This window comes from Pseudopipra pipra, chromosome Z (genome assembly GCF_036250125.1).
Source record: "Pseudopipra pipra isolate bDixPip1 chromosome Z, bDixPip1.hap1, whole genome shotgun sequence".
Classification (NCBI taxonomy): domain Eukaryota; kingdom Metazoa; phylum Chordata; class Aves; order Passeriformes; family Pipridae; genus Pseudopipra; species Pseudopipra pipra.
This window is the reverse complement of record NC_087581.1, coordinates 11885612-11899418: the sequence shown is the minus strand read 5'-3', so window position 1 is coordinate 11899418 and position 13807 is coordinate 11885612. Positions and strand designations below refer to the sequence as shown.

The 13807-nt window shown below is 37.9% G+C and overlaps 1 protein-coding gene across 1 annotated transcript in view; it reads right to left on the bottom strand.

Moving 5' to 3' along the window:
* The window catches only part of SLC1A3 (solute carrier family 1 member 3), a 65393-nt gene that overhangs the window by 34480 nt on the left and 17106 nt on the right, over positions 1-13807 (bottom strand). The window contains exon 3 of the mRNA XM_064641857.1: positions 11651-11788. Within this exon, the coding sequence (XP_064497927.1) occupies positions 11651-11788 (138 nt within the window). The remainder of the gene's footprint in view (positions 1-11650; positions 11789-13807) is intronic.

Here is a 13807-nt window from a genome sequence, read left to right as displayed (position 1 = left end):
TCCTGGAACAGTTTTCCCTTCATTTTGAACTGGTTCTTGAAGACCTATGCGTGTTGGAAAGCTGAAACTGTAGATAGTGGTCATTGTCTACAAGCAAATGGTAGGTGAAATCTTAACAAGTGAAAACAGAGACTCCTTCAATCTGATATGAAATTCCATGGAGTGCAAAATCAACATAAACCTGTGGGAAATTAGTTAGTTCAATGGTCAGCCAACCTACTTCTTTGTCTTCACCTTTACCTGATAACAGATTCTTACTGAAAGACTATGAGAAACAGAAAGAGATAGAGTTAATTGCCCTTGCTTGCCCTCCCTACATCTAGGGAGCACTGGCGACCAGAGTCATCCTAAATTGCTCGTCACCAGAATTTAATAGTGAATAATGACTGTATCTGTGAATTTTATTTCATTTTGAAATTATTAACTTCTGGTTTGTGGTGCTGTACAACACAATTTAATTGTGTGCTGTGTGAAATAGTGCTTCCTTTTCTTTATCATAAATGTACTTCCTAGTTATTTCATTGGATACCCTGTATTTCCTTTATTAGGAAAAATTGTTAGGAGATACAATAATAAACAGTTACTTCACCTAAGCCTCTACAAATGTCGTATCTTTTTCAAACCAAGAGGGTGCAGTCCGTTTAATCCCTCCCTGCATTTCACTAGAACTCCATTCCACTAGTAAGCCCTGTCACCCTCTCTGTACTGTTCACTGAGTCTGAGAACTCTTGCCTGTGTTCTAATGCCCATTTGAGAACTTGTGATTAAGTGTGGTACAGGTGTAGCACGTTCCCCTTTCCCAGGTGTATTACTTTGCACTTGGCACCATTCTAGTTCACCCGTCATGTTACCACAGACTCATTCATTATTGAAAACATCACATTGGAGTTTCAGTCTCCAATATCCTGAACAAAATACTTGCTCTCAGTGTCCTAATTCCCAAAATGCTGAGGCTTGGTTTTGCATTTTGGGCATTTTACTGTACAAAATACAAACCCAAGTATTTTCTATTTATGATCTAATGAAGGTGAATTTACACTTTGTAATATTTTTGAGTTTTTAATTTTCAGGTTTGCTGTTTTTCTGTAACCAACTCATAATTGTTTGTATTAAACTCAAAAAGTGTTTTGAGCTTTCTCTAAGACATTTTTAGTCCTTCTGTCCTTGGCTAAAATAGAAATGTTAAGAAAGAGGCAGTGTGGTTTTACAGTGGTCCATCAGTGCTCAGGCATGATGCTTCAACTCCTACATGTTCTTCCAAATAGCTTTTGCTTTTTTGTTTTGACTGTGACTTGCCTGTCAGGAAGCAAAGTCTTGGTGTTATGCATTTGAACTAAAACATAAAATCAAAACCAAGTCTTTGTGGATGGGAGATTGCTCCCTATTATTAATTCAGCTGGAATCCCATACTGAACGCAAACTGAATAAAAGCATAACAACCTGTTATTCAATACTTTGTGAAACAACTAAAAAGTAATGGTCCACTAACAAAAACTATATTTTGCAATGGAATTTCAATCAGCCTTTAATTAAGGGCTACTAGCAAAACTGAATTATTTTAGAGGAGGTTTTTTTGTTTTGCTGTCTTTAATTATTGCAGATTTTGTTCTTGAACACTCTTGGTGTTTGTGCATTGCTGCCTGCAGAGACTTAGACTTCAAAAACCGCAGTGCTGCATACTTTCTGCTTTTGCATGCTCTATATCCTCCTTAGGTTTCCTTTTTCTGTGGTGTAATCAAATTTTATTTTGTACAGATTTTATGCAGGAATTTAATCTCTGCTGCTACTGCATTCTAATTTTTAGTCAGATATGGGTTTATTTAGTTATTCTGTCAGATAGATTTCTGTGTACTGCCTATTGCAAAAATTGTGTCAGAAATGAGTTATAAATTAATTTTATGAACCTTTCTGTAGCTCCTTGCTTTTAGTATTTGCACAGATTAAGAGGTATAGCACTTTTTGAGGAAGGGGTTCCACGCAAGGGTGTATTTGTTGTACAGATATGTATGACATTTCATTATGATTTTCTAAAATCCATGCCTTGCACAAAGCTTTCTGATTTCCAGCTGGGTATGGTTTATTTCCTACTGGATCAACTTCTGTGCAAAAACTTGTTCAGGAAATCATAGTCTGATGGCCAACACACTCTGAATCTGCACACGGTTTGTTCTGTATTTTGACAAGAAAGTCAGTGTTTCTAGGTGCTGAATATTTTCTAAGCTACTTTTTTTTTCCTTATTGATTTTTTTTGAATGTAGCTACTTGCTATTTAAACTCAGTTTTTTAACTTTTAAAATCTTTGTCCAAAATATTTCAGAATTATATGACATCATTATGAAACTTATCTTGCCCACATTCCCTTAAAGACTGTGGAAGGGAACAGTATAAGAAGGTTCCAATTTCTCCATCTTTGAGTGCCTATCTAAATAATGACTAATAAAGACTATGTGCCAGACTTGATAGATTTTTGTTGTTATACATAAATACAAATGTTGAAAAGGTCTTTAAAGTAGTAAGTTGTGTAGTTTCATGGTTGTATATTTTTAGCTGCTACAAGCCTGAATCTTCCATAAAGATGCTCGTTTGAGATGAAATTGTTTCTTAACATGGATCAACATTTGTAGTGTTTCTTCAGTTGTTTCTCTAACTCTACAATATTCCATTTACATGATGAACTGAATCTTTATACACTTAGAACTTGCATACCAGTCTTGGTTTTGGACACACACAAATCAAAGCACAAGTTTTCCTTTACTTGTGGAAAAAAGTATGTGGATGTTCAAATTAAACAGCACTGTCATCCAGTTATGTAAATTGCATATGTAAATACCTATATGAATGCATGAACTGGTGTGTGCATGAAATGCACAAGTGCATAAGATTTATGCTGCCACGCAATTCAGTTTTTACAATGCTGACATGGTTATAAATGTGGGTGTGGGAGAAAGAGGAAAGAGTTGCCTTAAAAAGGAGGTAAGTTACTTTTTAAATAACCTTTTATGCATTAGAAGAAAGGCATAAATGAAAAAGTAACACACTCCTAGGATGTCCATGATTGGTTACTCACAGAAGGCTTACTACTACAGGAGATATCAACAGGATTCCTCTGTAGAAAGATTCCCATACAAACATATAGGCAGGTCAAATGCACTGACAATCCGAAAAGCGCTTCACTCAGAGAGGATCTGCCAATTCTCTTCTTTTCCATATAACCAGAGTCAACTGAGATCAGTGTAAAACTTTTCATTGATTTGGTGGGCATTGATTATTCCGACTTCTAAAATAATTTCTCTAGGACTTGCAAAAATCAGGGAATTTTGGGAAAATCAGAAAATTTCCCAATTTTTAGAATTTGGAAAATGGACTCATTGCTCTGGTGGTCAGTTAAACTGACAAAACACTGCCTAACTGCTTCTCAGTTTTCATGTATGAACTATATGAACTGAATCAGGAATTCTGTACTTTTTTAAACTGAAACACTGAAGTGTTAAGACTGACTTTTGTTAATGCTTTTACCTTTCAGCTTAACTGTGAGTACCCAAGATGTTTCACAGGCACAGGTCTGTTCTGTCACAATGAATTAAAGGGAATTACTGCTGGGCCCCTGGGAGAATGATAATTCTGGCTCCACAGGTCTGTTCTGCCTGAATGAGAGACTTTCCATATGTTGAAACTACCACAAATATTGTGGGTGATATGAGACAGCACCTGGGACCTTGTAGAGGGTGACACATTTTTTTCCACAATACAATTTTCAGCAAGCAGACAGGAGAGCATTGGAACTACTTCAAGGAGTTAGGATGAGCAAATTCAAAATTCTGGCCCTTTATGTTTGCTGCTATTAATTTAATGTGTTAGGAAAGGACACGACAACTGTCAAACGAAAAATGCTGATACTTTACTGGAGGATAGGTGTTTTGATATGATTTAATAACAATTGTACCAGTTACACCTGATGGGCCATTTACTGCCTCATTCCAGTGTTGGAAAGGCAGATATAAAACATAATTTTTTAAATTTAATAACATTGAACTATTTTCTAGAATTATGTCTTTACAGAAGGCTATGTACAGCTGCTATCTGGATGTGGGAGGCTGTGCCATTGTATCACAGTTCCCCGTCATGCAACCTAGTTTGGGTCTATCACACCACATGCTAACTGAATTCAGGAGAACATTTTTTAGCTTCCTGGCTAACACATTCCTGGTAAAGAGTTGTAATCAGTGAAAAAATACGCTTTGCTTATGCATATTTGATTATTGGTGATAGTATCACAGTTAGCTGCAAGCAGTCATGAGGTAACTTGGTTTCTACAGCAGCTCTCAGTGATGGCCCTTATACCATCTTGATGCAGCTACTTGAAGTCTATTGCAATCTCTGCAGCATTACCACTAAAATAGCTACCAAAATACTTTGCATCTGCTGAGCTATGGCAACTTAATCCACATATCTCCATCTTCTTTTCTGCCCCAGTAGCTAATAAAAAACTCCACCAGCCCTATGTCTAGAAAGAAAAAGGAGAGATACAAATGGAAAACATCATTTGCCTAAGGTTATACAATATGTAACAGCATTGATTTTCCACATTTTACATCCGCAAGTTGCTTTGGGCAAAATCTGACTTTTCTGCAGTTGAATCTGTTCATATCCAGATGCTGCAATTTTCTTGACTTATGTAAGGGAGTGGCTTGGAGATTGTGTCAAGTTCAGTTGTTTCTTTGAATATTACCGTTTTTTCACTGTAGTAATTTTAAGCAACTGCAACTACGCTTGGCTGTTACCTGCCAACTCTGTGTGTGCTTTATTACTTGAGTCACTTTGTATACCTTTCTTTTATCTCAATGGAGGGATAGACCATGCTCCTTACTACTTGTTTTTATCAATCACCTTTCATTGCAGTTCTCTGATAGCTGAAATCAAAAGCATCATAGGTATATCTGAAGTTAGCTAAGAAGCATCCACACATGGAAATTCCGGCCTTCTGCTCTTTGTCAACACTTTCTATAGTTTTTTTGTAGTGATAAATACTATGAACATTTTCAAAGTGTGGGGGCAAAACCTTGTGTCTCTGAATCTGTCCAAAAGAAAGTAATTTGTGCCTCCTGCAATAGTCAGTGTTGTAGTCTGTTATTGAAATGCTACATCAGAGGCAGGGAAGTTTCTGTATCTTCCAGAATCCATTAACAACAGTTATGTCATTATTTGAATTAGGGGAGCAAATATAAACAAAGATATATACAAACTAAGTATTAAGATGTTTCTCTTCTTTGATGTATACCTTCTGTACTTGTTCTTTTGAACTGTTTTTCCATACAACCTTCCTTTGTGGAAGTAGATTCACGGTCTTTGTGTTTGTACAGGATCTTGCACACAAAATCCTGGTTTGTGATTAAGATTCATTTGTACCGCACTAGTGTTCCTCCCATTAACAGTTTGGACAAGTGTTATTGTCTCAGGCACAGTGAGTTGTACTCATATTGGGATCTTTGCTTGATTCTGTAATTGCTGACCTGCTGTATCATCTTTGGTGAGCCAGTGGACCTCAATTTCACTGTTTCTACGTTCCCTTTCTTCTTACCCACCTTGACTTATGTTAGTAAATAAACTGTTCTCTTACTGTTGCTGCAATGTGCAGCAAAAATTAGTCTCAGGTCTTGAATTGGGTTTTTATCCCTTGTTATGTTTTACCAGACAATGATATTTGAAAGAACTGTACAGAATTTTAATCCCAGTTCATCTGCATTTAAAAGCAGCGGTCCCTGTATAACTATTCCAAGCTTTCAAAATTTTGGGAGAGGAGAAGCAACCTCTCTATTAAACTGAACTATAATTGAGCAAAATATTTGCAAATAAGCCCTATAAAATTTCTCTAGCTTTAAGATTTGTCACAAATATTATGCTCAAATTACGCTTTTATAAAGACTGGTTATGAATCGTTTTTGTGAAAGACATTTCAGAAATACATATTTTTGTTAAGCAAAGGTACTTCACTCTGACGTCCTTATATTCAGTGAATAACTGAAACATGCATTATGATCTTGCCATATCAGCTTAAAAAAACATTAAGGTATAAAGCTCTTAATGCTCGTGCAATTTTTCCAATCCTTGTCTATTTCATGATGAATTGTTATCATACATATATATTTATTTTATATATATCCTAGTTGTATTAAACCTGTTTCAGAGCCAACAGGAGCACCACAGACATGGTATTTGTTCTCAGACAACTACAAGAGAAGTGTAGGGAACAGAACAAAGGTCTCTAAAGGTCTCTTTGTTGATCTCACCAAGGCTTTCGATACCGTGAGCAGAAAAGGTCTATGGCAGATTTTGGAATGTTTAGGTTGTCCCCCCAAGTTCCTCAAAATGATCATCTTACTTCATGAGGATCAGTATGGCCAAGTCAGATATGGCAATGCACTTTCTGAGCCCTTTCTAATAACCAATGGTGTGAAACAAGGCTGTGTTCTTGCAGCAACCCTATTCACAATCTTTTTCAGCATGATGCTCCAAAGGGCCACGGCAGACTTCGATGATCAGGACGGTATCTACATTCGATATTGTACTGATGGAAGCCTATTCAACCTAAGGCGACTGAAGGCCCACACCAAGACCTTAAACCATCTTGTCCAGGAGCTGCTTTATGCTGACGATGACGCCCTCATCACCCACACAGAAGCAGCTCTGCAGCATTTAACATCCTGCTTTGCAGACGCTGCTGAGCTCTTTGGGCTGGAAATCAGCTTAAAGAAGACAGAAGTTTTCTATCAACCTGCACCTCAGGAAGTCTTCCTTCATCCCCATATGACCACTGGCAAATCAGAGCTCAAATCAGTCCAGCAGTTTAATTACCTAGGTAGCCTCATCTCCTCGGACGGTAAGATTGATGGAGAGATAGACAACAGGTTAGCAAAGGCATATAGAGCTTTTGGAAAATTCCATAAAAGAGTTTGGCAATATAAACACCTGAAGAAAAGCACAAAGATCAGTGTTTACAGAGCCACAGTGCTGTCTACTCTTTTATATGGGTCCGAACTGTGAGTCCTCTACTGCCACCACCTGCGACTCCTAGAACACTTCCATCAACGCTGTCTCCGTACAATCCTAAACATCCACTGGTCAGATTTTGTGACCAATACGTCTGTTCTAGAACAAGCAGCAGTCACAAGTATTGAGGCCATGTTACTGAGAACACAGCTGCACTGGGCAGGGCACGTCTCCAGGATGAAGGACCACCGCCTCCCTAAGATCTTGCTTTATGGTGAACTTGCCACCGGCTGCTGCAAGAAAGGAGCCCTGAAGAGAAGATACAAGGACTCCCTGAAACAACATCTCAGCCTTGGCCATATTGATCAACATAACTGGTCTACTCTGGCCTCCAATTGGGAGGTCTGGAGACACACCATCTATAACGCTGCTGCTTCCTTTGAGAACGCACGCAGGATCACTCTTCAGAAGAAAAGACAACGCAGAAAGAATCGTGCCTTGCAGAATATATCACCTAAGGAGTCTTTCTGCTGTGCCTTTTGCAACCAGATGTGCCTGTCTTGTATTGGCCTTTTTAGCCACCAGCGTGTTCGCAGCAAATGTGGGTAGAGCCCTTCCCAAATCTTCATTCGTAAAGCCTAGCCATGATATATCTTAGGGACAATGCATATTTTAAAATAATTGTGTCAAGCAATTTTCAGGTTGCTTTATGTTGTAACAAAATGAGAGAGTATAAAATATTCTGAACTCCCAAAACTGCAGCAAATTCGAAACAGAAATGGACCAAAGTTGTCAGCTCTGTGTTTCTATAAGAATTCAGGTCAGATTTGGCTGTAATATAAACCAAATGAGAATTTAATTTATTTCTTTGGTTATTTATGCTTCTTCTCATATCCCGTGTTTTAATTTTGCCCTTGACTTTATAAGAGAAACTGACTGGGTATGATGACTTAGGAGTTCTTTCATTTTAAAGACTGTAGACAATAAAGACTAACACATAGTATGCAGTTGAATTTATGTCTAGACCACAAGAGATAAATAATATAGATAAGCACATAATCATATTTTCCTATAAACATGAAAAGATGGTGAATGGTATGCAAATAACCTCTATTTTCTCCCAAGCATATGTTTGTACATGCCTGGTAACATGTACGTCAGAAGATAGAATCTCACGGAGAAAACTGCATACCTGCTTGAACCACGTGCAATAATAGTAAGTCATAAGGCAAATGTGTCTAAAAACCTCTGTATGTGATTCTGCATTGTTTCTTTCATGACAGTACCAAAACATGGGACAGAGAAATATGACTGGGTTGACTTCACCACTGAAAGTTTATTTTTCTGAGGTCTGTGAATAACCATCAGAACTGTTTACCTGTGCAGCAAAAGTCTTGAGTTTCTCAATTTACCTTTTATTTATGGAACATAAATAAAAGCCCATGGCTTCTATAACTATTGCTTTGATTTTATTGTTCTAATTTCTTTGACATTCACAACACTTGCAAAGGAATATAATCATCCCCAGCCTATTTCTAATGTCTCAGAGACTCTATGTTCTGATATTGCCATACAGTTATATTCAGCACATTTTGCATAATTACAAGTGGAAACACAGAACACTATATCTAGGAGACACTGTAATACCTGCAAACATAAAACTATTTATTCAAATAATTGACATTTGGAAAAAGCAAGTATGTTATCAGCGTGAAGACCCTGGAGCAATCTTTTGAGGTTAGTTAAAAGGCATCCACTTTGCTCTGCCAAACAAAACACGGGAAATAAGAGATCTGTTTCATGGATACTGAGTGGTCTTAAGACTGACTTGAGAACCATACGACTTTTATCCAATGAATTATCCTATAGTGTATAAAAAAAGAATTCAAGTGTACTTAAAATTGCACAGTAGCACACTTGTAATGGTTATCATTAATTATGATTTAGATATCCACTAATACCTGTATATTTACTTGTGTATGAGAGTTCTGCAATAAATATGTAAAAGCATCTTTAAAAAAAAACCAAACTTGTATGCTAAAGGAGGTATTGTTCAGTGTAGAAAACAGCTTTTTCCACAGTTTTCAGCAAAAAACTGCGAAATATCTTTAATGTCCATAAAAAAGGACATAGTCTTGCTGTATTGAATGATTTTTAAAAAGAATTAAATCTGTAACTTGTGAGTTGAGTTTTCTTGGATTGCTCCTTGTGCCACTAAAAAAGTTTAAAATGTTGTTATTCACCTTGAAAATTACTGCCTGAACTTCAAAGGGAAGCTCTAAGAATAATCCATTTAACATTGCAAAGCACTTGTATGATAATAGGACAAATCTGCCAGATAGACAAGATTTCTCTTTGCTGAATGCCTTTCTATAATAGAGGAAGTGATTGTTATGAAAAAAGGGCACAAAAAGGATAAAGGCCTCCAGAGATTTTAAAGGTAAAAAAAAACAAACCATCAAAAAGAAGGATATTGTTTGAATCCAGAGAATGAAATGCTTTTCAGAACAGGATTAGTTAGAAACTCATTGTTCTGATATTTCACAAAATCTCTACTGAGACCTGGTGATACAGCCAATGAACTTGTTTTATCAAAAAGCCAGCTCCTTGTGACACTCATGACTCTCTAAGGTGGATTTTCTGATCTTCACTTGAACCAAGTGTTTCTGCTTAGAACACTGAAAATCGATTCAAATCCTTGTATAGGATGATCTGCCTAATTTCTTGTTTTACCTTGAGCTCATTCAGAGAACCAATATGAATGCAGATTAGGAGGACCTGAGAACTGGACAGATAAATCCTCCTGCAATAACTCATCCTGCAAAATAGAGCAGCAGTGCCAGTCTCAGCTAACACTGGAAAAGGGTAAAAGGTAAATCCTTTTCTGCTTTTAATGGTTCTTCTATCAATGTCCCGCCAACCTGGGGAGTTCTACATGTGAAAGGGACAAGAAGACAGGAAGAAGATATGACACGTAACAGGATAAGACACTGGTGGGGAATAAAACCTACCACCATTCCCCTACAAAATTTATAAATTTCTCCCTAGTTTTAGTATTCATTTAATTTTCAGTATCCATATAATATGTGTGTATAGAAACAAGTTTCACTTTCTCCTTGAAATATGAGAAGGTAAATGATTTTGTAACTGTGAAATTGTGGTTTCTGTGAAGATGTGAGTCTGTGTTCATTTGTGTTTGTAAGAGGAGATCTTAATATATTTGAAAATCAATGAAATAGAGAACTTATAGTCTCTGGATCCTCTGACAATCAAGGTAGTGTATTAGGTATTTTAGAGCCTAGGACTGCACAGTGGGTGTTTTTGATTAAGTTCTCCAAGATGTACCACTATTTGTTGATAGCATGAAGTCTACACTTTCTTTTCTTTGAATAATTGGTACAATAAATACATCACAGGTACATCCTGAACATTATTAACAAATTTGAAAGGTCCTTCATGAAACTTAAGAGGAATGTCAAGGCACAAGGCACACATCATCATAAGAAATAAGATATTATATCACTAGGTAAAGGAACAACTTGGAAAGGAGCTTTCAAAGCTTAATACAGTTGCTGACAAGAAACAGAACTGATGGAATGAAGTTTCTTACAAACTATCCAGTCTATTCCATCTATCACCTATGGACACAGACCTATTGGAACAAGTCCAGAGGAAGTCATGAAAATGATCAGAGGACTGCAACACCTCTCCTGTGAGGACAGGCTGAGAGATTTGGGTTTACTCAGTGTGGAGAAGAGAAGGCTTTGGGGAGAACTTAAAGCACCTTCCAGTATCTAAAGGGCCTACAAGAAAGCTGCAGAGTGACTTTTAACATGGGTTTGTAGTGATAGGAGAAGGGAGAATGGCTTAAACTAAAAAAAGGTAGGTTTAGATTAGATATTAGGAAGAAATTCTTGACTGTGAGGGTGGTGAGGCACTGGAACAAGTTGACCAGAGAAACTGTGGATGTCCCATCCCTGGAAGTGTTCGAGGCCAGGTTGGATATGATTCTGAGCAACTTGGTCTAGTGGAAGGTGTCCCTGTCCATGGCAGGAGGTTTGGAATGAGATGCCCTTTTAGGTCCCTTCCAACCCAGGATGGTCCTTTACAGGGTTAAGAGTCGGACTCCATGATCCTTGTGTGTCCCTTCCAATTCAACATATTCTGTGATTCTATGATATGATTCTATTTTTTTCTAATCTGATGCCAAAAGATTACAAGTTAGACAGATGTTTTACATATCCAGGGTTACAAGCATGTGTTACTGCCTACTATCAATGGTTTCAACTTTCTTGGGTTTTGGAACTAGTTTTTTGAGATGCATTATCTTTGATAACAATAGGACATTCTGGAAGAAGTATCTGTTCAGAAAGTAGGATTAGAGTGGAGTAGAGAGTCAGTTTCATAGCACCTACATAGAGTAGCTCATACAGTTAGACTGTCTTGGAATTGAGAAAAGCATCTTTCAGTTTCTCTGTGTATTAATTCAAACCTCTTATTACATTGCCTCTAAAACAGCAATACCAGTGATATCTCTTTCTGCAGGTTATAACACTGCTAGGAGATGGAATGTTCACTTTTTTTGTGTTTTGATGTGTGCATCTTTATGTAACTATTTAAAAGAACAGAAAAAGTGTAGTGTGTTTTGTTTTTACAAGTTTACCTGTGACTAAACTGGAAACAATTAGAGGCAGAACCAGCATTTGCAGCATTCTCATGAGTAGCTCTCCAGGAAACGAAAAGTACTTCACTTCCCGATAGCTCATCTTATATGATCGGAGAGAAAATCCAAGGATTACACCTGAAGAGAGGGAAAAGATATCATTACATACTCTTTTAAAGGAGTAGTAACATCTAAACATGAATATTTATAGAGTACTTACTCAACATATCTGATTGTAACATGCAGTTGTTATTACGCCCCAGATTGCAGTCCCGATTTTCTTTCTCCAGTATCATAGCTACTAATATGAGTAGTCCTACCGAAGCCAGGAAGTTATTGTCATAGTTTAGGAGCGGTATTCCCCAATTTAGTGTTCCCAGCAAAACACTCCAAACCATATGTCTTCACTCACACCCCTGTCCCCTCCCTGCCCCTCCTCTGTGGCGGGATGGAGAGGAGAATCCGAGGCACAAAAAGTAAAGATCACCAGTTGAGATAAGAACAATTTACTGGAGACAGCAACGAAATAAGAAAACGAACAATTTTAATAACGAAGTGTACAAGAGTCAAACAATTCACAAATGATTGCTCACCACCTAGAAACCCCACTGTGCTGCCACACTCTGCAACCCTGCAGAAACCCCTCCTCCTGACCCCAGAAAATGAGGTGGGTGGATACAGAATAATCCCTGGGTCCTGGCCAAGCCCCCTCCTGGATACTGGAAAAATTACCCCTGTTCTGGCCAGAACCAGGACAGGTATTCAGAAGGTTATTTGTGCTGCTGTTTTTTGAAATCTGGGTTACTGTCAAAGGTACATCTTGAGCACTAATGAAAAGGAAACAACTCCTGCTACTACAGCCAAGTGCCTCGAATTCTGGGATTTTGAGTGTAATCACATATGCAATGCGTATACGCACTAGCTACCAGTCTTCAGAAGTCTTGTCCATGCCTGTTTACTCTGTGGGGCCTGATCCTGCAGATGTGTTTCAGATGGGAGGAGATAACCAGGACAGACGTATTTGAGAATTCCCTTGTGGTTTGGTCTTTTCACAGTCAAACATCAGCAGGAGGTAAGTGGTTTTACACACTCCTACCTTCAGAAACACTGGCATTTGCAAAGAAGCAGCTAATCAGGGTTGGAAGGTCCTACTAGAGGATTAAGTGGTAGGTCTCAATGCCTGAGGGACAGGGAATGGGAAAGCCTGGATCCATCTTTCTGTGAACAGATAAATGACACTTGAGATACACTTACAAATGGAAGCCAAAGATGGGCTGATGTGTGGCAACATAAACGTCTCACCTACAACTTTGTAGATTTTGTCCTATACTTGGCTTTATTTGCATATTAGTTAGTTATTTGGTTAATTGATATAACCAATTGCAGTTTGCAATTGTTAAATGGCTTGGTGCCTATCTGATGTACATCTTCTTCCTCCAGTCTAACAACATATGGCTTTATCTGGAACACATTAACCATACAGAGGGTGAAACTCAACTATCCATCCCATTCATGACTCCATGACTCCATGTTATACCCCACCGTCTAGTACTTGTGTTTGGGCTAACTGTGACTGTATAGAAAGCTGGATCAGAAGGTTGGTCCTGCTGCATAAAGAATTTATTTTTACTGGGTTAATTTTTAGCCAGGTCAATTCCCTGAGGCAATTTTTTTGTACAGCTACACAAATGTTGGTAGCCTTACAGAGAGAAATGTGCCTTGAAGAAGAGTGGGATTGCCTTTTCTGGCAGATAGCCAGACTTTAGTTTCCTAAAACTTCCCATGAAACTGCCTCCTCAGTGACATTAGGCAGCAGAGCATTCAAACTCCCTTCTAGATCCTGTTAGAACTTGAGTGCAACCTTAAAATTCGGTACCGCTGAACACTTCTGGAAACTGATAGTTCCAATTCTTAATCACTTCGTGGTTTTGCCCTTCTTTAAAATCAGATTTTTGATTGGTACATCCAGAGAACAGATAATATCTTCATGCCAAATTTTGCTGGTTAAAATATGCTGTTATACCTCCTACTCTAGCTTATTGACATCTGCTGACATAAGGAAACAGCTGTATCTCTCAATTTAGTGACTTCTATCTATCTGATCATGATTTAGGGACTTCAGCAGGTTGTTTAAGCTAGACGAATCCAGAAATATCT